Raw genomic sequence first — 25,040 nt, 5'->3', positions numbered from 1 at the left:
CATGTGCTGCTGCCCAACTCTGGGCCCCACGGGGGCCCCTGAAGGACCTGTGGGCCTTCCCACACTGGGGCTGGCGGTGGGGCCCCTCCTCACGCCTTCTGCCCACCACCGATGGGGAGCGATTCTGTGAAAACAGTGTGGGGGATTGACTGCGCCCTCCAGGGAAGTCATGCCGAAATAAAGGCCTCTTGGCCGGGATGGTGTTTTTTTCTGTGGGCCTGTCTGGCTTCATCAGGACCCACTCCGTCAGGCCAGCAGCTGGCCTCTCCTCCGTCAGGGAGGACAGAGCCAGGCGTCAAGACTCCGTGTTTTTCCCCACGAAGAGGGGTTGTGCTGGTTTGGGAAGGGACAACGAGTCTTACTCCCCTGCAGGCCTAGAAGAGCCATAGACCTCCGATGAAGGCAACACAGGAGCCACCCTTGTCATTGAGGTTCTGTAGGTGAAAGCAGGGAGTTGCTTGGTGAGGCTGGACTCTAGGTGACTCACCCCAGCGCCCCCTTCCTCTCCTCATCTGCAAGGACAGCCCTGTCTACCCTGCGGCCAGTGAAATGGCAGAAAGGACAATGCTGGAATGATGCTTGGGGATACGTGGGCCATTGTCCACATCTGTGTGGGAAGGCGAAGGCCACTGAGGGCAAGGGGCTTCCCCAAGGCCTGGGAGCCAGGAACCAAACGCAGCCCCGACTGCTGCACTTTTCCATTGTGTCTTCCGGAAAGATGACAAACTGGGGCCCAGGGAAGGATGGAGACGCTGGAAGTTTTTCTAAATGGAAGCCAGTGAAAAGAATGAGGACTATGCGTAGAAATGCAGAGGTTCAAAGGGTCTCTAACCAGTCTGTGAGATCAGAAAGACAGGGGCCGGACCTAAGAGCCAGGTCTCTTAATAGTGTTGGACGGCGCCTAAGAGACGGGCTTGAAGACAGAGGGTTGCTGGGTCCTACAGCCAAGAGCGCCAGACAGTTGGTTCCAGTTCCCTAAGTCCTCCTTCCTCCCTCAATGCTGTTTTAATTTTTCTAACTTTACTGTGTGACCTTGGGTGAATCTCTTAGGCTCCGTGCCTCAGTTTCCCCATTTAAAAGCAACAATACTGCCGCCTTTCTAGGGTAGCTTTAATGGCTGATGAAATAATACATGTGAAGTATTTCTAACAGTGCCTGGCCCATGATAGACACTCAGTATATGTCGGCTTTTCAGATCTTATTTGTGGCTCCGTTGGGAAGATTTCAGTAAGGCACATGACTTGCTTAGCGTAGAACACAGTGGCTGTGTGAAGGGTGACCTCTTAGGTCCATGTCTGCAGGTTTCCCAGCACAGATGTTCTAGGCAGAGATTACAGTCCAGACACAAGTTTGCACAACTCCTGGCCACAGCAAGGTTTCTACTCGGGGAGTACCCTGGTCACCCCTGTGTTGTAGGAAGAGCCCACAAGACAGAAAAGAAATGCTGGTCAAGCCCTGGCTGGAACAACTCAGCTGGGGAGCAGGGCACACCGGTCCCGGGCAGGGGGCAGGAAGGGGATGGGCAAGGAGATGTGTTTGACAGGATGTGACGGTCACCTGGGTGGGGGCAGGGCAGGAAACAGGAGCTCTGGGGATGATGAAGTCAACTTTCATAGGTTCTGAATCCAAGGGGATAAATGTCCAATCCTTTCTCCTTTGTGTGACAAGCCCTGCTTTGCAGGCCCCTCTCTGTCCTTGGCATCACTTCTCCGGAAACCCAGCACAACATTTCCTCACCTTTGTTTTCATAGTTGATGGTGACCCTGACCAGTGATCTCCCCACAGCCCAGGCTGCCCAGTTTAGTGATGGTGTGGTAACCATTTCCTCGGGGGGCATGGCGGGCTTCCAGAAGCTGTACAAGTAGCAGGCAGGCTGCCATTTCATTTTTCAAGTGGTTGAGGACTTGCTGTTTGTCTCATTATGTTTGAAGGATGACCTGGTGTCAGGGGCTTGCTGTCACTTTCACACCAGATGGTTGGAGTTCACCTTCCCGTCACCACAGCCAACGTGGGGACGTGATGTTTCCATAAAAACAATAGTGATAGGTATCCATTATTGATCATTCATCCTGTGACCACAGCCCTTACACACATCACCTTGTTTAAAGCTCCCAATGCTATGGGGGAGGTACTAGTGTCGTCTCCAGTTTATGGAAGGGGAAACTGAGGAATGGCTCTGCCATTTGCCTCCCATTTTAAGGGCACTGGTCAGCCTGGATATAGACCACTGGCTGTGTGTCTTAGGCACTGGGGAATGACCTGTGTCCCTGGTCTCCTGGTCCCCATTTCTCCAGTTTTCTTTCTCCCCTGCACAGCTCAGCATGGAACTCAGGTGTTAGTGGGCCACTAAAAACATAAAATCCCCACCCCCACCCCTTGCCGTGTATTCCTTTGAGCCCCAGCAGAGTCTTCCTCATGGCATCATGGCTAGGAAGATTCTAACACTCAGACTGCTTTTGTAAGAGTTTAATTTTCTCAAGAACATAGAACAAATTCAGACTGCAGCGGTGGACAAGAACTACAGCTTTCGGAGCCCCGGAAAGGTGAAACTGAAGGGAGCATCTCTATCAGGCTGTTGCCTGTTCTAGCCTGTTGCTCATTTCATGCACCAGGGCTTCTGTGTTACCATTTTTATCATAACGCATCTCTCTGCTGTTTTTGACATTGCTGACTGCCTGTTTTGCTCAAAGTTCATTTGCTCCTAGGATTATGTAATAGCACCATCTCCCTACTGCCATGCCCCTTCCTGCCTTCCTCTGTGTCCCTGGTATACCAGAGTCCTACGGGGTTTCATCCTTGGCTGCCACCTCTGCCCTTCCTCAAACTCCATTTGGGAAATCTCAACCCCCAAAGGGCCAAGGGCTCCTCACATGCTGGTGAGGCATAACCCTGTCCTCAGCCCCAATGTTCTCCTGGGCTTTCCATGTGTCAGATAGCTTCAGCTAGAGGGTCCCGCCTGTACCTCCAGTTGCTCCCCCAGTCCTCCTCTCTGCTCTGTGTTTCTCATTTCAGTGGGCAGCCCCACTGTGCACCCACTAAAACCCCTAGAGATCACGCTGGATCCTCCCTCTCCCGCATCCCACAACCTATATCTAAGTAACCAGCAAGGCAGGGTGCTTTCCCATCATTTCCTGTGGCTGGTGGGAGTTAAAGGCACCTGCTTGGCCAGCCGCTGTCTCCAGGGGCCTGGTTGCTGGGAGTGGCCAAGGCTGGGTCAGGGCTACCAGACATTTGGCTGGGATGGCTCACTTTCCTTGGGGTGGCAGGAGCTCCCGAGCACATTCAGCATGGCCTCCTGCGCTCTGTTAGCGCTTACGGCCCTGCCAAGCCTCCAGGATTCCCTCTGCTTGCCCGGGGCCAGTTCTTTGACCTGCTTCTCCTCCAGCCCCACCCAGGGCCTGTCCATCAGGGCTCTTCCTTGGCTTTCATCGGAGGAGGCCCTGCTGGATGGAGTCCCTGGGCTGCAGAGCCCTCTCTGCGTGGCAGAGGAAAGAATGGGCCATCTGCTACAGGGCTGCCTCATCCCTTGTGGCTTGTGTCCCCACAGGCATAAACATACTCTCCTTTTCCTCCTCAGGCAGCTGCAGCCTTCCAATGCCCGCAGGAGTCACTGCCTTGCCCTGGCCATCGCGGACATCGTGTGGCGGGCCGGGGGCCGGGAAAGAGCCGTGGTCACACTGTGAGTGCTTCCCAGGGCAGTGTACGGCGCTGCACTCATGCAGTGGCTCAGCTACAGGCAAGCCGGCTGTGTGCTTTCCTGCCCTTGGAATCATCTGCCCACCCAGCTTGTCTGTGTGTCCTCCTGGACGCCAGCCAGCACGAGCCCAGGGAGGCCTCCCCGCACATAGAGAGGCCTGGAGGGGACTCCGTGCAGCTCCAGTTTCCTTTCTACCTGGCGGGGGGGGGGCTTGTCTGCCTGACCTTCTTCCCTGGGGAAACTTGGGAGACACATCCCATCTGAGAAAACCACAGACCTCTCAGGAACCAGTCGCCCTCTGCTTCCTACCTCTCTCTTGGTCTCCAAAGCATGCTCCCTTTCCCTTTGTCGCTTGGAACCCCGTTCCTTGGAGGAAGAGATGTCCCCTGCCACCTCTATGTGACTGCAGGTGGAGGACGCCATCCATGTAATCCATGTGGGTGGTTTGCCAGCTCTTCAGTCCAGCCCTTCCGAGTGGAGGCATCACTTCATCCCAGGCCCGTGGCTAAGCTTTAGTAAAAGGGGTGCCTTTTGGGACCAAAGACTACACTCTGCTGGGGTAGAATGGTCAGTAGAGCATAGTGCTTAAGAGAAGGGGCTCCAGAGGCTATTGTTTATTAGCTGTGTTTATTAGCTGTGTGATCTTGGGCAGTTGACTCAACCTCTCTGTGCTTCATGTTTACTCATCTGGAAAATACCAGATAAGTAAGGATTATCTGGTAGAGTGACTGTGAGAATTAAATGAGTCACTATAAGTAAATGATGTACAATAAATGATGATATTATCTATCCATTTAAATCATTTGTTCATATAAGTAAACCATAAGTAATGATAAACGTGAAGGACTTAGGACTCTGTCGGCACATACTAAAGTGTCGGTGTTGGGTACTATTGTTACTGTTCCCATGGAGTGCTTATCCTCGTTACCTGTGTTCCAGCGAATACGTTACTACGCATTAACCCCGGCCCTTAGGATCCGCATGGCAGCCCTGAAAGCAGATGGAGCAAAAATTCTGTTTCCCTCCGTTTGACAGATAAGCAGACAGAAGGCCCGAGAGAGGCAGCAGCTGGTCCCAGCCTACGCGGCAGGCTGATGGTCCCGCGGGCCCCACACCCAAACCCCGCTTCTCGTGCCTGCCTCACCGGGCATGTATGGTGTAAACAGACGCTGATGGGGTCAGGGTGGGGAGCCTTAGGCTGGAGGCTGGAATTCCTCAGGGCCCTGAAAGCGAAGGGCAAGTCAGCATTCCTCCGTCTGGAAGTCTGTCGGTTGTGGGTGAGAGGCAGGCTCGCTAGTGCCAGGACGTGGGTTTGGTTACCCTGAGCTCTCCTTCTGCCATCTTTTTTCCATTCCTTTTCCCACCCCCACTCGCGGCATCCTCTGGGCCCACCCCCGTGGGTGAATTCTAAGCGGGGGAGAAATGAGAAACCCTTGGTCCTGTTCTTTCCTCTGGATCCCCCTTCTGATTTGTCCTCAGTTAATGGCACATGTGGTTTCCCCCTGGCTCAAGGGCACGTCTTCTTTCCACACAGAGGACTCATGCATCTCCCTTTCCTTTTTAGGGCTTCGGGAACACAGCAGTTCAGTCCAACAGGGAAATACAAAGCAGATGGAGTCTTAGAAACAGTACGGCTTTCTGGAAAATTATCACGCAACCTTTGGCTTTGTTTGGGGACGGTCTCCTTTCATATATAAGTAAATCCTCCCTCAGCTGGGGACGGGCCAGCCCTCCCTGCAGCCCAGACTAGCAGATCCTCCACCTGGGATTGGGGTGGGCGTCGGGCGTTGGGTAGGGGGACGCTCACCAGAACTGCCCTTGGGGAGACTGTACAGAGACGAGTGGGTCATGCCTGATGCCTTCTGGCCAAACCACAGCCGTCTCTGTCCCTCTGTGTCCCCTTGGCACCCTCGCTGGGGTTGTGAGAGGGCGGAGGGTGGCATAGAGTTAGAGAGTGGGGAACAGAGCACCAGCCATGCTACCAGACCTGGTATGACCAAGTAAGGGAAAGAAATAGGAGACATGAGGATACAGACACTGTGGCATTTTCCACAGACGCTCCCCCTCTTCACAGAGGACTTTTGTTGGACCTGGTTTGTTTCCTTTGACCTAAGTTTGGGTACATGTGGCCCTGGGATCCTAAATAGGGGCCTTACCTGCTTGGGTGTTTTGTCTACAAGTGGTTTTTTCCTGAGTTGCCTGAGAAAGCAAAGGAGACTGAGACCCACGGCTTCCCACTGAACTCAGGACACTGCCTGCTGGGCTCAGAGTGGGTCCGGCAGTGGCCAGTCGAATGGGATGCCCGCCCCAAACCCCCTGCACCCCCAGGTGCTTCTCAGATATCTGTGACTGGCCCGCAGGGGTGCAGCCAAGCTTGAGCTCCCCAGTGTCTCCGCTCCTGGGCTCCATAGGCCTGGTGCAGCTGGCAGGGCGGACTTGACCTGGAGACCCCAGCTGGGCCCTGTCCGCCTTTTGAGTCGCATGCAGGCATGGGGACGCCTCCTTGCCCTGATTCTTCAGGACGCCACTGTGACCTCAGGGACATTTCCACTTGGGGTCTTGTAGCTACTGAAGCCAGGGCAGGACCCAGAACTGTCTGTGGGGCTTGGGCAGCTCACGCCATGTGTTTGTGTCTCCTCAGCTCACGCTGCACGGTTTGACCTGCTATGAGGAGTTGGTGACTTTTCTTCAACAAAGCATCCATCAGGTATGGATGATGGTTTATTTGTGGGGGTGGGGCGGGGTGTGTTGTTAAGCCGTCTGCTTTCTTTGATGGGGACCCTGCTGGGTATAGGACCTTGTTTGGTGCTCTGGGTGGCTGACTGGGTCCTCCAGCACCCTGTCTGCTGGAGGGGATCTGTGTCCCCATTGCTTGCTGTGAGATGGGGTGGGATGCGTCCAGGGCCTGAACAGCACAGAGTGCCGTGGGGGTTCAGAGAAGGGCTGTAGCCTGACTGGCTTGTGGAGGAGGGAGTTGAAGTCTCCATGGTAAAGGACATGATCTCTGGAGCCTTCCACCTGGGTTTGAATCTAGGTTTCACCCCTTACATACTAGCTCTGTAACCTGGGGCAACTTCTTTAGCCCCCATGCCTCAGTTTCCTCATCTGTAAAATGGGGCTGATAACAACAGTACTTGGAACTAGTGCACCAGGCTCGATGTTGTCACTGATTTTAGCTTCCGTTGTTGATGTTATGATCACCATTATTATTATTCTAGGCCCCCTTGAGACTGGTTAGCTGTGGACACGTGGAAATGAGGGGGACGCACTGCAGAGGCAGGGTGCTGCCTGAGCCAAGGCCAAGAGATGACCTCTGAGGTCCCCAACCACAGGGTCTCATTTTCTTTTCTTTTCTTTTTTTTTTTTTGAGATTTTATTTATTTGACAGAGAGATATCACAAGTAGGCAGAGAGGCAGGCAGAGAGACAAGAGGAAACAGGCTCCCCGATGAGCACAGAGCCCGATGCGAGGCTCGATCCCAGGATCCTGGGATCATGACCTGAGCTGAAAGCAGAGGCTTAACCCACTGAGCCACCCAGGTGCCCCTAGGGGTCTCATTTTCTGATGTCTGTGTGTCAGGATGGAAGGAAACCAAGCATTGAGCCCTTCTCCAGTGTGCAAGCAAATGCTCCGTGCCTCTTCTCTGCCTTTCCTTCAGCCTCCTGAGCTGTGGGACCAGCTCTTTTAGGCTCCAGAGAAGGCGACGGAGGATTTGCTGGTGAGCCGGGAGGGTGGGAGAACTTGCCAGATAAGGAACCAATCTAGACACTCCTGTCAGAATACTTTCCTCCTGTTCCCCGAAGGCACTGGGGCCTGCTTGGAGACCCCTGGGAGGCAGGGGTGCAGTCACTAAGGCGCTTATGCACCCCTGATTTTCTGCCCCAGAGCTATTGGCTAGGGGTAATTCAGCCCCAAGAGCCAGGCCCATGTCCTCAGCTTAGGACGCTGCCTTTTGGCACAGACTGTTCTGTCTGGACTTTCTGGGAGGTGCGAGGGAGGGGCTCTGACATGGGTGGGGTCCTGGCCTCAGCTGGCTGTCACTTGCTCCATCCCTGGCTCCCTTTGGTTCTTCATGGGCGTAACCCAGTGGGCTCTCTAATGATGCGGCTCATCCGGAGCTGCTGTAGGGGGCCTGGAGCAGGGGCCTGGGAGCTCCTCTGGCTTCTAACTCAGCCCCATGGGGCCTCAGGCACGACACTGGGGCCTCAGTTGCCTCGCCTAGGAAACGGAAGATGGCGCAGTTAGCAGACACTTCCAGCTCTTTATTGTCCAATAGAGGTTTTTGAAGAAGAAACTTAAATGCCCGGAAGAGAATGTCTTCTAAATTAAGCAGCAGGTGGGATCAAAACAAGCAGGAAGGATCCTACTCTTTCCTGCACTCAGAGCATTGTGGAAATGCAGCGATGCGTCTGAGAGCTGAGCAGGGCCTCAGGCCTCGGTGCGTGTGTTTGGACCAGGGGGGCAGGCCCCTGGGTACCTGTGGTCGCACCTGGGAGAGGAAGGCGCCCTGGGAGGCTTCTAGGGGGCAAAGGAGAGCCCTGGGGCAATTGCTCACAGGCTCCAAGGGTCTGTCACCATGCATGGATGGCCCCAGCTAGGGGGATGCCTCTGCACCAAGGCTTTCTACATCCTCATCTCAGAAATGGGGCCTCCCTCCTCCCTTGGTCCATACCCCAGGGTTTCGGTGAAGCCCAAGCAAGACAGCGACTGTGGAAGCAGTTCAGAGAGTGGGGCCGCGGCTGGGAGAGGGGTCGCCCTCTTCCTGTCATTCCTCGGGTCCCAAAGCGGGGAACCATGTGCCTGCGGTCAGTCTTTGGCCCTCCTCCCCCGGAAGGTAGTGTTTTCCCCCAGTGTCTAATTTTGTTTTTGCTGGAAGCCGTTGAGCTGCCTCAGCATTACCCTCACCGAATTCATTTTTCATGGCCTGGGCCTAAGAGGGGCGCCTTGTGCCAGGCCTGGAAGCGGACACTGAACCATCTCTGCCCAAAACAAATCGCGTCCTTGCCGTGTTTTCGTTGCCGTCCGCCCTCTGGCCGGGATGTCTTGCCCCCCGCCCCCCCCCACCGGGAGCTGGTGAGGCCCCCGCCCCTGCCTCCAGCTGAGGTTCCAGGGTAGGCTTTGGTCCCTCCAGGGCCTGAGCCGGGCTAGAGAATGGCTCCTTCTTCCCAGGCCGTACCAGACACTTTCCCCGCCGACCCTCACGGCAGTTTCCAGCCCAACTGCCTGTCTGGGGAGCTCTCCTTCCCGTGCAGGCACCTTGCCCTGCGGCCTCCCATGTCTTGGCAGCTTGAGTTTGATGAGATAATTTTAATAAATTTTTTTTTTTAACAAAATGGAATATTGGTGCCATTCAGTCGTGTTCAGCAGGGGCCAGTAGCCCCAGGCAGCGTCCTTTCTCCCCACACACTCCGTCATCTCACTAACCCGTCTACACGGAGGGGCTCGTGCACGGCTCCTGGGAAGCTGTCCTTGAGGGAGTCCCAAGGGCTGTGGACAGTGCTGGCCTGTGTAGTAGCAGTAGTCCTCCGCGTTTACACAGACGGAGGGCGTGCAGCGGGCTCCTGTGTTCCCTGCTTCATGCCGGTCCTGCAGCAGCACGCGTGGCAGAGGGAACAGACTGAGAAAGCTCTGTGGCTCCCCCAAGACAAAGTGCGAGTCCGTGGCAGCAGTTAGGTGGCGGGGAAATGGAGACCGAGAGCTCTGTCACTCCCCAAGGCAACGTGGAAGTCTGCAGGAGAGGTGCGACAAGAGTTCTGGTCCTCCCAGGCCCATGTTCCCCTGGGCAAGGATATCAGCAGGACTCTTTGCAATGACCAGAACACTTCCACGGACTTGGTCTTATAGAATGTGCACCAGAACCCAAGGGAAAATGCAAGGATGGGATTTGTCATCCTCGTTGTGCAAATGGGGAAACTGAGGGCAACAGAAGCGAAGTGACTGGCCTGAGATCAGAGAATAATGATGAAGTTGATTTAAGATAGTTGTTGATTCATTTATTCCATTTTTAATCCCCCCAAAGATTCTGTTATTGATAAATTTATAAAAATAAGAAGTTAATTCTATAAAAATGATGTCTTCAGGGCTCTTCTGTGGTCCAACCATAGTAAACCTGCCCCCTCTTGCCTCTGGGCCTTTGCACATGCTTTTCATCTTATCTGGAACAGCATTTCCTTCTCTTGTGATTCTTTCTTGTCCTTTGGGTTGAGATATTACTTCCTCCAAAAAGCCTTCCTTTACATTCCTTTCTTCCCTAAACCCTAAGTCTGCTCCCGTGCCCTCTCTGTGTGTTTCCAGAACACCTTGCTTTTCCTGTCAGAGCAGAGCCCCTCCCCCGCTCCTTTGTAGGTGCTTCTTGTTCTTTCTTCCCTGAGTTACTTCCCATGAAGGAGATCCATGTCCACCTTGTTCACAAACATAGCGTCAGAAGGAAGCATCCTCTTGGCATGAAAGTTCACACAGAAATTTTTTTTTGAATGACTAATCAAATTACGGTGTGAAAATAAAGACTATGTTTTGAAGGAAAGAAAAGATAATTTTATTAGAAGCTTGAGTCGAAATAATTACCACAGACGAGGACCATGTCTGGCTTGGAGCTTCCTGGCAACCCAGGCAAAATGGAAATATGATAAATTATATCATTCTTACGGTTTCAGGAAAACAAGCTTCTTTAGGTCTGGTTCCAAGTCCACAAAAAAAAAAAAAACAAACTGACCACACATAAGGAACGCTGACTCTAGTCAGGCAGCGTCTGCCATCACCAGATCATAGATGGGGATAGGGTGGGATGACACTGAATGGCAGCGGGGAGGGCTGACATTTGTCTAGGGAGCCTGAGTGACCTAGCCTGTCCTGGAGGCTGTGGCCTTCTGGGCCCACTGGACAAAGGGCCATGCAGAGCTGGCATTGTACCCATGGCTCCCCTGGGGGTCAGGCCCTGTGCTACATGCGTTACAGGGGTTATCTCACTGACTCTTCACAACAGCCTCATGAAAGTTGGGCCCATTATCATCATCCCCATTTTACAGATGAGAAGACTGGGGCACAGGGAAGTTAGGGAAGGTCTCTGTGCTCACCTAGCTAGGAGTGGCACAACCAGGATTGAAACCCATGCAGACGGGCTCCAGGCTGTGGGCTCTAACCCAGAGTTGGGACTGGGGGGAGATGAATAAGGTGCTCTCCTTGGGTGCAGAATTTAAGGGGGTACCAAAATCCTCAGTAATCAACAAAAATAATATTTTCATAGCAGAATTAATCCAAAAAATCCACAATGAATGAAATACCAAAAATGTTTGGCAGATGGGATCTATCCTTGCACTTGCACGGCTCCCCTCACTCACCCCTCCTGACCCTGACTCTGTCCCCCACCTGCTCTCTGCTGCTCTTAATGCAGTGCATGTGTAAGGGATTTGGAATCCAATGGAGCCTGCTGGCATCCCAGCAGACCACTTACCAGTGGTGTGACCTCAGGCCAGGTGCTCGGTGTCTGAGCCTGTTTCCTTCTGGGGCAGAGGGCAGTGTTAACAGTACTGTCACACCAGCCTGTGACAGTTTTCAGTGTGACGGTGCCCGTAAGTTACCTGCAGGGCAAAGGAGGCTGGCCCGGCTGCTGTATAACAAGGGTCCAGGACTCGGACATTATGGGCGTGCTCCTTGATGGACTGTGTGTCCAGTCCCATTGTCACCTGGGCTGATGTGCTTCCCGTCAGCGAGGGGGCCTGCTGTGGAGCCCCCTGGCAACCTCTGGGACTGGGCTGGCGGCAGCTGGCTCCGGCTCAGGCTGCTCCCTGGATGTGCCTGCCTTCCCCACCGAGGAGGTGAGAGGGAAGAGGGTGCAGCCCCAGTGGGTGCTCACTGCTTTCTCTTCTTCCCAGTTCGAAGTGGGTCCCTATGGATGCATCCTCCTCACGCTGTCTGCCATCCTGTCCAGGTCCACGGAGCTGTGAGTGTCTTCCTCCCTCGATTCCTGGGCTGGGCTTATCTGTCTGGTTCACTGCTGCCCCAGGCAGAGCCCAGGGCCATGCTTGGTGCGCAGTGGGCGTGTAGTGAGTATGGTTGAGAGGGTGAAGGAAGTGGCAGAGTGGGGGAGCGGTGTAGGCCAGGGCAGTTGGAGAGCTGCAACGCTTGTGTCCAGGGCCAGCCCCAAGGACAACAGGTGGGCGGGTGCCCAGGGGCCTTGGAAGCAAGACGACTTCAATGACTTGCATTTTTATCAAAGGCAGCCTCCCAAGCTGCCTGAGAGCTGGACTTTCTCCATCATACTCATCCTCCATGGGCTTTCTAGGCTTCTCCCTTTTTGTCGCCTGGGCATTATGTCACCAGGGAGGGTAGTAGCTTAACAGCTCATTAACGGTTTTATAAAGTACAATTGATTACTCCTTCCCTTTCCAAATAGAGCACAGACTCCAGAGGGCATGGGGGATCTGGGGAATGAATTTTCACTTTGGGGGGGGTGCTTGCTGTGGGGGATGATTTGGGAACAACCCCAAGCAAGTAGGCCCTGAGGAGTGGGGAGTCAGAAGGAATCGCTGTGTGGTGCCCAGGCTGGGGAGGCCCCAGCAGGAGGAGACAATTGCTCCCCATGGCTGGGCCTAGCCAGGGCCTGTCGCATCCCCTGCAGGCTCCGGCTCGGGTGGGAGGAGGACAAGGGGGCTCTGTGGCCTCGTGCCGCCAGCCTGCCTGCTGCTTGCTGCTACTGACCTTATTAAATGCGGTGCATGCACAGATTTTCTAATGGCATTTTTCTTCTAATCCTGCCATAATGATATGATTCATTCCTGGCCCGGGCTCACATGCATGGAGACCGTAAGCCGCACCGCCTTCTCCCCAGGCCTGGGTTTGCTAATCCCTGGCGGCCCAGGTTGGGTGGGGATTTCTGGGTGTGTGGGTGAGACCCCTGAGCTACAGAGAGGAAGCTAGGCTCTCAGAAGGGCCAGGCTTGGTGACATCTGGCTATGTGATCTCCCGGGCCTGTTTCCCCATCTGTACAAGAGGCCCTCTGGCTCTGGGGGTCTAGGACTCTGACCAGAGTGTCTCTATTCTGGCGGTCACCGGGGTAGCTACGGCAGGTCCCACTCACCAGCCCGGGAGCTGTTTACATGTGTGCCCCCATAGGGAGCAGCTCTGGCGGCCCTCTCTATCCACAGGGGCCTTCAGCCCCATATCCAGGCTACTTTCCATGTTGTCCAGAGCTGGAGGACTTGGGCTGCTTCTGTCCCCTCCCTGCCCCATCCAACCAAGACAGGTAAGGGTCATTCCCTGCCCAGGGTGTGGTACCCGTGGGGCATCTATCAGGGGAAGGCTGCCCTACTGGGCCTGCACAGCCTCATGCTAATAGGCCTGAGGTCTTAGCCCTGCCACCGTCCTCCCCTCACTACACACACGCAGAAGTACAGACACACACACACACACACACACACACACACACACACACAGAGATACACACAGACACATACAAACATACAGATACACAGGTACAACATACACAGTTATGCAGATAGATACACAGGCACACACACAGAGACACAAATGTACAGACACAGACATGCAGACACACACATGCACACGGAGGCAGACCTATACATATAAATGCACAGACACACCAAGGTATACATACAGACATACATAGAGAGACACAAGCACACGGACTCACCAAGAGATCTGGCTGGTGTCACCTCATTCCCCTTGTTCTCAGGACAGAGGAGTGAAAGTGCACCAAGATGATCTCCCTCCTGCTCAGGGCTCCTGAGGACCTTCCTGGGTCCTGGAGGCCGATGTGTCGGAGCCCCCAGGGACAGCTTTGGCCAGCCCATCCCCTGCCTTCCAGAAGGACTGACACTGAGCCCTGCTTTAGCACTGGACCCAGCAGGGTACCAGCTGGGCTCATCTTACTCCTAGGCCTCCCCTTGCCTTCTAAGAAAGCAACATAGAGGACACTCTCGTCAGCAGTAGGAACGGGAATAAGCACCATCTGGCAAGCTTCCTTCGAACCCGGTCTGATGCTGCAACTCTTACACCAGAAACTTGCCTTGTCCCCACACAACCCTGTTAGGTGGCACTGGTGATGCCTACCAGCCTCCTGTCTCTCAGATGAAGAAACCAGGCTGGCCCCGGGCTCACACAGCTCAGCCCAGACAGCCAGGCCCCAGACTAGTTTTGCCACTTGGTTTCAGGTCTGAGTTTCTACTCCTTTAAGCCCGAGTTTCTAGCTCTGTGAAAGCGGGATGATAATTCCTGCTTTACAAGAGTGAATGAAGATTTGTAGGTCGAGGGCTTGTCTAGGTTTCCAGTGGGTAACACGTTTTAGGTGATGGCCGCTACTGGTCCGACCCTGTCCCAGCTGTGCTCAGAGGCACCTGGTGTCCCATCCTGTTGTGTCTTGCCCTCATGCTCAGCTTGGTGCCTGGTGGTAGAGACATGGCCACGGCGGTGTCCCACAAGAGGGGATGGGTCCCGTGGTGGCGGTGCTCACCCCAGCAGGCATGTCCTCAGCAGCCCAGGGGTCTCCTAGGGGGCTGTGCACTGTTTCTTGGAGGGCGCAAGAGAGGGGGAGGTGGGAGAACCAGTCCCTGCCCTGGGAAGTGTGCCCCCCAAAGATGGGCTTGAGAAAGACACTCACCCTGTCTTGTTTGTTCAAGTTCAAAACCATTTCTAGACAGACTGAAGGCTTCTGGTGGAGCATGGGGCAGGTTTTGGGCCCAGGGCTGCTGGGGCGACATGGAGTGGAGCCAGTCACTCCTCCCTGTGGTCTGGGGGGACTCCTGAAAGGGGTGGCAGCATGAGGGGAGAGACAGAACCATGTCGAGGAGGAGAATGATCCATTGAAATGGTGCCTGGATGCCGTGAGAGATTCACGCTGACATTATTTACAATAACACATTAGACTTCCTGGCATTTCCAGGGCTCCTCCAAAGGAGCTGTTCTATGGCTTAGAAGGGGAGCCCTTGGAACGGCCTACACCTCCTCTGTGCCCATCGCATACTACAGAGGTGCTTCCCTCCGCTCTCCAGAGCCTCCAGTCTCCCATCTCAGGACGGATGCCAGACCTGGAGGTGGCTTTGCTGCGATTCCCTTGGCAGGGGTAACAGTCCTGGGATGGTGAAAGGCCACTTCCTCCTGGCCTGCCACAGGGGCTGGCAGCTTGCAAAGGGCCCCTGGGGGCAGAGGCCATCCAGCACAGGCTCCATTTGTCAGGCTGAGCTAATAGGCTTGCCCAGGATGGCCCCCGTGGGTGACATGTCACACCAGAACATCCCACTCATTGGCTGGGTTGCGGCTTTCGGATACCTGGGTCCCCATCTCTGCTCTGCCAGCACAGCCTATGCCTTAGGTCCTTTACCTCTAAGAGGAGGGAGGCAAACTTAAACTGCTGCTTAAACCGTGTAGTGAATCTGACTTTTTTTTCTAAATAAACCGTATTCCAAAACTCACTGTAAAAAGCAGATGTGACAGGACTGGTGTGGGGACAGGGGGAGGCAGAGACCCCTGCATGCCCCTCCCCATCTCCCAGCCTGGCCCCAGGAGAACCCTGTTTGGAGAAGGCCCAGCCCTGCATACATAGCTTACCAGCCGTAGGACCGGACGAACCCCGAGGGCCTTCCTGCTCTGGAGTTCAGATTAAGCCTCGCCAAAGCCTTTGTTGCCATTTCAGGGCGATCTGTTACTACTTTGGGCAGTTGAAAACATGTCCTGGTAGCCCAAAGAGAGCAGTTTCTCCAATCATGGGCCATGCAGTGGAGGGCTCGGAATCTACCCCCCCCAACCCAGCTCTTTACAAGTACAGCACGTACGGGTACGCTCGCGGAGGTGTGTGCATGGGTGAGGGATCCGTGACGCTTCAGGACTGTGTGTGAAATGATGTGGCTGTTGGTGGTGACCTTTGAGATTGTGGGAAGGTGACTTGATTGTGTGAGTGTGTATGTGTGTCTGAGGGCATGGCCATCCCTCCCTCTGAGCAAGGGCTCTCAGACTCCTGCCTGAGGCCCAGGGGCAAGCCTTGCACCCAAGTCCATGCCTCCTGTCCGTCGGCTGTTCCCAGCTCTGGGGGGAGCCAGGGTGAGGGTGCCAAGGGAAGATGTGAACATAGCCCAGCCCAGCCTGGCCACTTTGCCCTCAGAGGCCGGAAGAACAGTAGTGAAGCTGGCCTTTGAGTTTTGTTTACCGGGGCTGACTGCAAATCCTCTATTTTTTTCCACTTGATTTCCAGCCATCTATTTTCCTGCCTAAGATCTTGAGTTGCTTACAGTAAATCTCATACAGGCTTTCATGCTTACCTAGCTCCACTGCTTTCCAAACCACACGGCCTAGAACTTTCCCCGGCAGGCTCTCACAAGTCCCAAAGATGTTTGGGGCCCCAGGGTCGGGGGCCAGCTCAGAGCCAGACCTGCACAGTCTCCTGGGAAGCCAGCAGTGATTTGGGGCCTGGCACAAGGAGGTGCTCCGGAGATGCCCACTGAGTGGCTGAGGCCCAGCTGGTGGGGGAACAGCTTGTGAAGAGACCTTTTTCAGGCCTCACACCCATGGCACTCAGGTCAGTGGCATTGTGGGCCATCCAAAAGCAATCTTGAAAGTCCAAAATAGGCAGTAGTTTGTCATCTGCTGAAGTAATTTCTGAAGATCACAAGCTGGGCCCTGAGCATGAGGGGCAGCACCCACACCGGGGTGGCTTTGTGGCTCTCTCGGTAACTTTCTCCAGGAGAGGAAAAATAACAGCACTGTTTAGTTCTTTGTGGAAATAGCCCTGAGAGAAAGCCAACCGTGAGTGTTGGTGATACAGAGGCAAGTGACAGAAACTTGAATCCTAGCCAGTGTAAGCAGAAAACAGCAGTATTAATTGATTCGTATCAAAGCCCAGGGCTTTAGGAGCGGCTGGATCCAGGAACCAGGCAGCGTCTTTGGGACATGGCATCCCTCCTTCTGTCCCGTCATGCTTCTTTCCTCCATCACAGCTGTGTTCTCAGGAGGGCCCTGCTGCATGGAGGGTTTGGTGAGACCTGTGGAGAGGAAGCATGCCTGCTTTTTTTTTTTTTTTTTTTTTTTAAGATTTTATTTATTTCAGAAAGAGAAAGAGGGAGAGGAAGAAGCTGACTCCCCACTGAGCAGGGAGCCCAACATGGGGCTCCATCCCAGGACCCCGGGATCACAACCTGAGCCAGAGCCAGACACTTAACCCACCAAGCCACCAGGTGCCCTAAGGAAGCCCTTTCTCCAGTGCCCCTCAGCCTGCTGGCAGCCGTGACCCCATTTGTGATACCTCATGGTGGCCAGGCTTAGGCTCCCCGCATCATGGGGCATGTGAACACAGAGGGCCCAGAAGGCAGGCAGAACCCACAGAGGCGGGACCACTCTGACTGGGAAAGGAGTGGGCTGTCTAGTCAGGAACTGGGAGCTTGGAATTTATCAAGGAACAAGAGACCAGGTATGAGTTTGGGAGTGGGTCAGATCTGGGCCTTAATTGAGGCCCCCACAGGATTTCCTCAGAAACAAGGGTGGGGTATGCCTGAGGGCAACAGGTCCACCCGGGAACACTGAGTCTCCTGTGGCTGAGGGGGGCAGCTAAGCCCAGGCCACAGTCGGGCAGAGCTAGGAGGGTCTCCTGACTCTTGGTCCCTCTAGCACTTACCACTTACCCAAGGGCTAGACTTCCAGGTTCCTCAAAGGGCTTGGGCGTCCAAAGAAAGAGGATGGGCCTTGGGAGGAGGGAGAGGCAATTAACTTTACAGAAGAATCTTCTGTTCCAGGCCAACCTCAGTCGCTTGGGTGGGAAGCTTCCTTCTGGCTTACTCCACACCCCTCCTGGGATTCAGCTTCTGGAGGCTGTTCCATCTGGGCCTTCCTTGTAGCTTCTTCTGGGGTGGGTGTGGGCCAGGCTTACATAATTTAGGGCCCGTTTGCTGTGCATCTGCAAAATAAGAGCCCAGTTCTGGGGGCTGGGGGCCCAAGGGACACAACATACCCCTGGCCGTCAAAGTCCTTGCTGCCTGGAGGGAGAAGGGTGGCATGGGCGGGAGCTCTGAGGAAGGGGCCGGCTGAGGAGAGATGGGGCACATCTGTCCCGGGGTGAGGGAGGTGTCTTTATAGAAGAGGCAACATTTAGCAGGGCTCTGAGGGGTATGTGGGAAGGGTTGGGAAGGAGTGGGAAGGAAGGTGCCGGCACGTGGGGAGAGGTCTAGCGCGTGGTGAGTTGGAAGGCAGCTTGGGAAGGGCTGGGGCACCTCTCTATACCCTCCCTTCCTCCAGGCTGGCTCCTTTCTCTCCATTCTGCACCTTGCCCTCCCTCCTGGGGTCCCCACCTTGCCCCTTCCTGTCCCGACCCCTGCCTGGAGAGTGGCAGTCACAGCCAGCCCCTCCACAGAGGAGCTCTGTGCTGTTTGTGGGGCCCTCACAGCAATAGCTCTTTGAGGTGCCTGTTGTTATACCCATCAGGAGATGACACCCCGAAGGCTCAGAGATGGAAAGCAATTTGCAGAAGGTCACACAGGGCAGGTGGCAGCAGGGGCCTGCCACACAGGTGTCCTGACCCATCGTCCACTCCCTACAGGCTTTCCTGGGAAAACAGTCCATATCCGCTCTACCCAAGTCCTTTTTAGATATTCATAGTTCCATTTCAGCCACTTGCAGGCCTCCTCCTTATTCTGGGTTCTTGGCTGCGACACGAGCAGTTGAGGTTGCGGGAATTGTGACCTCTTGGTCATTGTGTTTGTAGTTGTTATTATTGTTGTTATCGTAGGAAAAAGGAAGTGACATTTACCAAATGCCAGATGCTTTATATAGTTCACCTTGCTCTTCTAGCAGTCTATAGTAGAGGGAGGCACTGTCCCACCTCCCCACTGCAGGGGGGAGGCAGCCTCAGAGAGGGAGACAGCCAGTAAGTAACAGGAACTGGATTCAAATCCAGGGGCCCCTGCCCAGGAGCCCAGGTCCTCCTTGTTATTCCACCACCACCCTTCTCACTACTGATTGGTCCTCAAAAGTCAGTAGAATTCCCAAGGGAGGGGGCAGCAGGGAGGCCCGGCCAGAGCGGGGTGTGGTGGTGCTCCTGGGGCCTGGGGCCTTGGGGTCAGGTGGAGGGGAGGTGGCTGGCCAGATCCTCCCGGGTTAATTACCACCTATTTTAGGCATGATGTTTTAAACATCAGAGTCACAAACCAGGCACACTTGTTCACATCCCAGAAGGTCCCTGGAGACCCCTGGCTCCTGTCCTCTGGTTTTCTAAATGAAGACATAGGCTGGGAGAGAGAGAGAGGGACTTACCTGAGGTTAACCCAGCCCATCTGAGGCCGAGCTGGCTGCTGACCCCACCTCGTGGACATTGATTTTAGGTGAGTGGCTTTGACGATGGACTGGAACCATGTCTCTAGGCCACTTAGACCAACTTTGTTCTTATTCAGAAACTTCTGTACCAGATGCCCAGATTCACATGTTCAGATGGACGTTGGGGAGGCTTAGGGTAAAGGAACAAGCTGTGCCCCAGCCAGGGAGGTGGGGACCAGGAGTGGAGTTTCAGGGCTCCCTGACCTGCTTGGGGGCTGACCGGCCAGGCTGAACATCCCATGTTTCAGGCCACAGTGGACACTGTGATGTTGGCACTGGGGACGCTGTCCTGGCTGGCCAACTGACTCTATGATCACAGGACCACATGTCTCTTCTCCTTTCTGGGCCTCAGTAGCCCCCTTGGTGAGATGGAGATGGCGGGTCGTGCTCTTCTGGCCTCATGAGGCTTCAGAGAGGACGGTGGATCTGAAAGTGAGCTTCTAGGTTCTGCAGAGTCGAGGCTCAAGCCCTGTACGCTGCTCAGTGGCAGAACGTCTTTCTTGGAGGCGTGTGACAAGGGGTGACTGGAGGGAGCAGCGGCGCTCTAGCCCAGCTTCCCATGCTCAGTCTGGCCTGACACCTGTCCCTTGCCCTGGCCTGCTTGTGTTCATGTGCTAGGCATCTGTTTTCCCTGCTGCAAACAGCTCAGCCCCAAGGTCTCTGCCAAGCCCCCGCATCCTCTTCGTTCCATTTCTTGGTGCGGTGTGGGGTCTCTGGGAACTCTCCATGGGGCCCAGCTGGGAGAAGCAGGCGTTGCTGGCATCCTGGGCAGAGGTCTCTGTTCCTCTAACTCTGGATACTTCTGCAGCAAGCTGTCACTCCGACCATGGTCCACGTTCTGGCCCTTGGTTCCCAGAATGCTGAGGGGGAGGAGTGGTGGCAGGAGGAGTGGTGGCAGGACAGCCAAGGGCCAAGCCACTCCTTGTAAGTTTCCCTTATGGCAAGTCTGCTCAGGCTCCTCCCACCCTGTGTTTGTCAGAATCCAAAATCCAGGCAAAACTCCTGCTCCCTGAAGGGGTCCCCTGTGTGCATAATAGTCTCAGGGCGCAGGCTTCATCAGTCTCAGGCTGCCCCTGGCTCCTGTCACCCAGCCTGGTAGCTGGCCCCAGGCTGTGTGGAAATTTTTTAGGGCCCAGCATTGTCCAGTCCCCAGGTAGCCCAGGGAAGGGACAGCCTGCCCTTTGGACTGAACGACGTCAGTCCCAGGGAAGTCCTCAAAGCTGGTGGCTCAGAAGCCCAGTGAGTATGGGGACCTCAGAGCCCAGGCAACCCTATCTCTGATTCAGCCCCTGCTCCTAGGATGCTGCATGACCTTGGAGACCTGGGGGTTCCCCAGAGGGGCTACAGGAGCTGGAAGAGGGAAAAGGATGGGATGCCTTCAGTCAGAGCAGCTCTGCCTTAATGTCTTATCCATCTGGCTTCTGCCTAGAAGATGACATTTGAAGAAAGAGCTCTGAGTCTAAACAGACGGGGGAGGCTGCCTGGTATGTGTTTGCTAGGGCAGCCGTCACAAGCACCCACAGCCTGAGTCGCTTTAACAGCAGAAACTGCCAGGTCTGGGGGCTGGAAGTCCAAGATCAAGGTGTCGGCAGGGTTGGTTTCCCCTGAGGCCTCTCTCCTGGGCCTGTGGGTGGCTGCCTGCTTCTGTGGCCTCACTTGGTCTTTCCTCTGCCAGCTCTCATCCCTGCCATCCTTTTCCTGCAGGGACCCATTCAGGTTGGATTAGGGCCACCCGAATGGGCTCGGGGAACTTAAATCACTCCTTGAAAGGCCCTCAGAGCAGAGCCACATTCTGAGGTACTGGGGTCAGGGCTTCAGCATACAAATTTGGGGGTGACACAGTTCAGCCCCAAACACCATGCATCTTGTACAAGGCCCTCATGTCACAAAAGGGGAGACTGAGGCCCAGAAAGGAGAGTATGGCTGCCCCAGGGCTGGCTGGGGCTGGAGCTCCAACCTACTTACAGCCCTGCCCTTTGAACTGCCCTCTCTCTGGGCAGGGCAGAGGCCGTTTTTCCTTTGCTCAAGGACTCCTCACACTCCGCTCTCCAGGGAATTCCCCTAAAGGGAGGTCTGGGCATCTAGATTTGCCAAAGTTGTAAATCTCTTAAGCCGTAAGCTGCTCCCTGGCGTCTGGCGAATGCCCTAATATGAAACACAGATGTTCCTCCCTTTCAAGCTCTGTGCTCACTCCTGAACTTCCCATCGTGTTTGCACCTAAGGATGCAATTACCATTTCCTGCCATTGTCCTCTTTGCTTGTCCCTCCGCTCTCGGCTGACGCAGGCTCTCAAACCCGCTGGGTGAGCACGAGGCTGTGAGATTATGGACATCGGACTGCTTCTGAAAGCTTTGGGCTGGCTTGGGACCAGCGATGCTTATCAGTCCACCCAGGACTCCTTTGAGGTTATTTTATTCTCTTCAGAAGATGCCCGTATATGTGGCAGAAAGCGTTTCCATCAATTCTTCTGCCTGAGCTAGCGCCAGTCGAGCGCTGCCTTGGGCCATTTGTCGCCCCAGCCGGCTCCTTCTCAGGCCCGCTGGGCTGTCTCTGGTGGGTGAGCCCCCTAGGCCCTCCCCAGGCCCCCCAGACCCCCGTGCTTCTCCACCAGGTCCCCGCAGTGCCAACGCGGCCCATTTTCCCATGTGGGCCACAGACCGTCCCCATTTGTCCACGGTTACTAAAAACCACAAGAAAGCATTTCTCCAGCAAAGGTCACGGAGCTTGAGTTTCTAAACTTGTTTGGGAAGGATACGGGGACCAGGGTGTTTTAGGTTTGTGGACTTATGGCAGATCTTAGATTTAAAGCATAAAATTGAGACCAGGTTTCTCTTCTCTTCCACTAAAAGGGAAAACAAACATCGTGATTGCTGAGCCCTTTCCTCTGGGTTGTCTGTCTGTGGTCTCTTTGGAGTGGGGCCAGAGGGGGCAGGCCAGGCCGCTGGGCATGAGCTGCAGCCTCCCGTCTCCCCCAGCGATGCCCTTCTGAGTCTTTCCATGTCTATAAAATATAGTAACCCTTATTCTGCCAGGGGTGGGACTGTATTCCATGGATGCCGGCTCCTTTCCTGTTCACTTTGTCCACGGTTCCGTGGCCGACAAGAACACTTGGTCTCCCGAAGGATTTACATGGGGGTAGGGAAAAGGAGTTGTGTCCTGGTGGGGGACTTTCTAGATTGTCAGAGAGTGTTGAGATTCATGGAGGGCTGGGCTTGCCTCCTTTTGCCAGGCTCCCCAACAACAGAGCCACACCGATGTTGACTTCTGGCCCCCAGCTCTGTACAGCCCTAATGAAATCGGCTCCTTCTGGTTTGAGGGATATGTTTTGGCCAAGGAGCTTTTCACCTCATGCCTTCTAGGGGGCTCCCTTCTGAGGGTAGAGCCGTTGTGGTGACCTGGGGTCAGGAGAGCACAGGCCTCCAAGACGGGCCGCGGGGTCCTCCATTGACTCCATAGGCCAAAAGCCCTGTGCCCTGGGCAAGTCAGTGCTGCTCCGAGCCTTGGTTTTCTCTCGATGTCTGGGGAACCGTGTGTGTCCAGGGCCTGGTACACGGTCTGTGCCCAGGTGGCACGGCTATTATTATAGGACTCCCATTGCTCCTATTGAATAGACTTGCAGGCTGAGGCCTAGAGACGGATGGGGATGTCCCAGTGCCCATGCTGGTAAGCAGCAGTTGGGCTGTGAATGCAGGAAGCTGGACTGCAAACGCAGGAGCCTGTCTGCTGTTTCACGTGTCCGTCACCTCCCTGTGTGTTGGTAGTGGCCCCAGGGAGGCCAGAGTGGAGGTCACAGCCCAGAACAGAGTGAGCGTGGGCTAAGGAGCCCTGGGTTGGCCCACATCCAGAATTCCGGGCCTCAGCCTGGACCCCGAGAAGAGCCTCTGGTCACCTAGTGAGGTTTGCCCGGAGGCCTGAGTCAGGCAAAGGTGTGCTGATACAACTTCTCCTCTATCTTCTAGTGTCCGCCAGGACTTTGATGTCCCCACCAGCCACCTGATTGGAGCACATGGATACTGCACCCAGGTCGTGGTTGCCGAGGGTCACCGGGCATTGGGCGCTTCTTTTCCTTCCTCCCCTCTTCTTTCCTTGCCACCCTCCCCCCACCCCAGCCCTCTCCCAGTGGTTTTCATGTGCCAGCCTCCGTCATGGAGACCTAGAAAGGCCACTCAGTTCAGCTTCCGCTCCAGGGGGGCTTGCTGTGCCCGATCTGTGTGCTTGGCACTGCAGGGGAGGGGGGATACCAGGGATAGAGCCAGGCGCCGCACAGCCCAGAGCCCCAGTCTGAGCCCTGGGGCTCTGGGCCAGCTGGGGCCATGAGGGCCGCGAGGGCCATGGCATCCTTTGTATTTGCACAGGGCACCATCTTGGCAATCACCCTCCCTGAGCTGTGTGGATCTTCGTCCCCTCCCCAAGCCTCAGCTCCCTTGTTTCTAGAATGAGGAATTTAGGCTAGACCAATGCTTCTTAAACTTTGATGGGCACATGAACCCCCTGAGAGTCCTGTTGAAAAGCAGGCTCAGATCCAGTGGGTCCGGCCTGGGGCCTGATGTTCTGAATTGCTCACAGGCTTCCCAGAGAAGATGATGCTGCCGGTCCATGGAGCACACTTTGAGTAGCAAGGGGCTGTGTGTTCACTGAGCTTTGCCACTGCGTTGATTTTGAGTCTTGCAGCAGCAACAGCCTATTTCCCCTTTCTCCCCCATTTCAAGAGGGCTTCCTGTGCCAAGGAAGGTTTGAGACAGATGGGGAGCAGGAGCCTTCTCCCCCTTGAAAACCAGATGGGAAAACTTGAACCTATCTGAAAGGGGCCGCGCCTTTCTTAGACGCCACTGCCCCTGAGGTGCAGTATCTCAGAGCAGACATTTCCTCCAAATCCTTTCTCATTTCCTCTGCAAGGACACAATGGGGCCCCTTCGCTATCTCCCTCCAATGGGGTTCCCTCCGTGGCCATCACAGGGGGCCTCTTTTACTGTCACGAGGGCAGGGGTTTTGGTGTTGACGGAGGGCTTTTATAATTCAGGGGGAAACACTTCTGTGAACTCTTCCCTCCAGAGCTGATGTTGGGAAAGGCCTCTCCTGGCCATTCCCACATACTGTGGGGCCGTTGCTGCCTGCTGGCCGGCCACGCACGCTGCCCTATCAGGGTGGGTCCAATGGGGCGTGCTGCCTGCCCAGGTGGGCTCACTTGGTTCCCTCCCCAGTGGCACAGCGGGCACTTAGCGGCCAGCATTCCTCTGGAATCTCTGCGGCCAGGTGGTCCCCTGCGGGTAACAAATGCAGGGAGAGGGAAGGACACCAGGGAGGATGCTGGAAAGTGTGGGTGGAAATCCCCTCCCATCGGGGGGGCCCCGGGGTCCCCATTCCTCACAGGAGGGTGGACCCCTCAATGCCCTGCTGAAGGAAGGGCCCTTCCTGCCATGTTGATGCAGGAGGCGCTGGCTAAAGGAGGCAGCCAGAGGAACAGGACTCCCCATGTCACTGATCTCTGGGTTCTGGAGTCAGCAGGCTTGTCGGCCTGTGGCACAAGTTACAGGGCCCCTAGATACATGACGCCACTTGGCCGACAAGGCGGGGACAGATCTAGAACCCAGCCTGGGGCTTCCTCGCCTCTGCCTGTCTGCCTCTGCAGGCCTCCTCTCTCCCTCCCTGCTCAAAGACCCCACCATTGCCCATGAAATCCAAATAAGCCCTAGAGCTGCCTTCTTGGTGTTCACACCATTGTCTGCTTCCTGGCGTTGATAATGGATGCTGGTTGTGTAAGATGTTATCATTGGGGGAAGCTGGGTGAAGGGTGCACAGGAACTCTCTGTACTATTTTTACAAATTCTTTTGAGTCTATAATTATTTCATAATAAAAAAGTTTATGAAAAAAATGCCATCCTTCAAGACCCACCCCAATGTGGCTTCTCCACAGAGTGGCTCTGACTCAGCCACGGAGTCCCGTGCCTGCCTGGCCCAGAGGGCTCCAAGCTCGTAATTTTGTATTCCCAGTCATATCCTACATTGTGCCTCAGCCGCGCAGGGACGCACCTGA

At 55.1% G+C, this 25,040-nt stretch overlaps 1 protein-coding gene across 2 annotated transcripts in view; it reads left to right on the top strand.

Annotated features, from left to right (window-relative positions):
• MINDY4 (MINDY lysine 48 deubiquitinase 4) overlaps positions 1-25,040 on the top strand; it is a 99,631-nt gene that overhangs the window by 58,335 nt on the left and 16,256 nt on the right. For both annotated transcript variants that reach the window (XM_032872243.1, XM_032872233.1), the window contains exons 10-14: positions 3,578-3,679; positions 5,262-5,325; positions 6,339-6,404; positions 11,569-11,636; positions 22,966-23,029. In XM_032872243.1, the coding sequence (XP_032728134.1) occupies positions 3,578-3,679; positions 5,262-5,325; positions 6,339-6,404; positions 11,569-11,636; positions 22,966-23,029 (364 nt within the window). The remainder of the gene's footprint in view (positions 1-3,577; positions 3,680-5,261; positions 5,326-6,338; positions 6,405-11,568; positions 11,637-22,965; positions 23,030-25,040) is intronic.

Source organism: Lontra canadensis, unplaced genomic scaffold (assembly GCF_010015895.1).
Source record: "Lontra canadensis isolate GAN:19392208 unplaced genomic scaffold, GSC_riverotter_1.0 scaffold2, whole genome shotgun sequence".
NCBI classification, from domain to species: domain Eukaryota; kingdom Metazoa; phylum Chordata; class Mammalia; order Carnivora; family Mustelidae; genus Lontra; species Lontra canadensis.
This window is presented reverse-complemented; position numbering and strand designations above follow the sequence as displayed.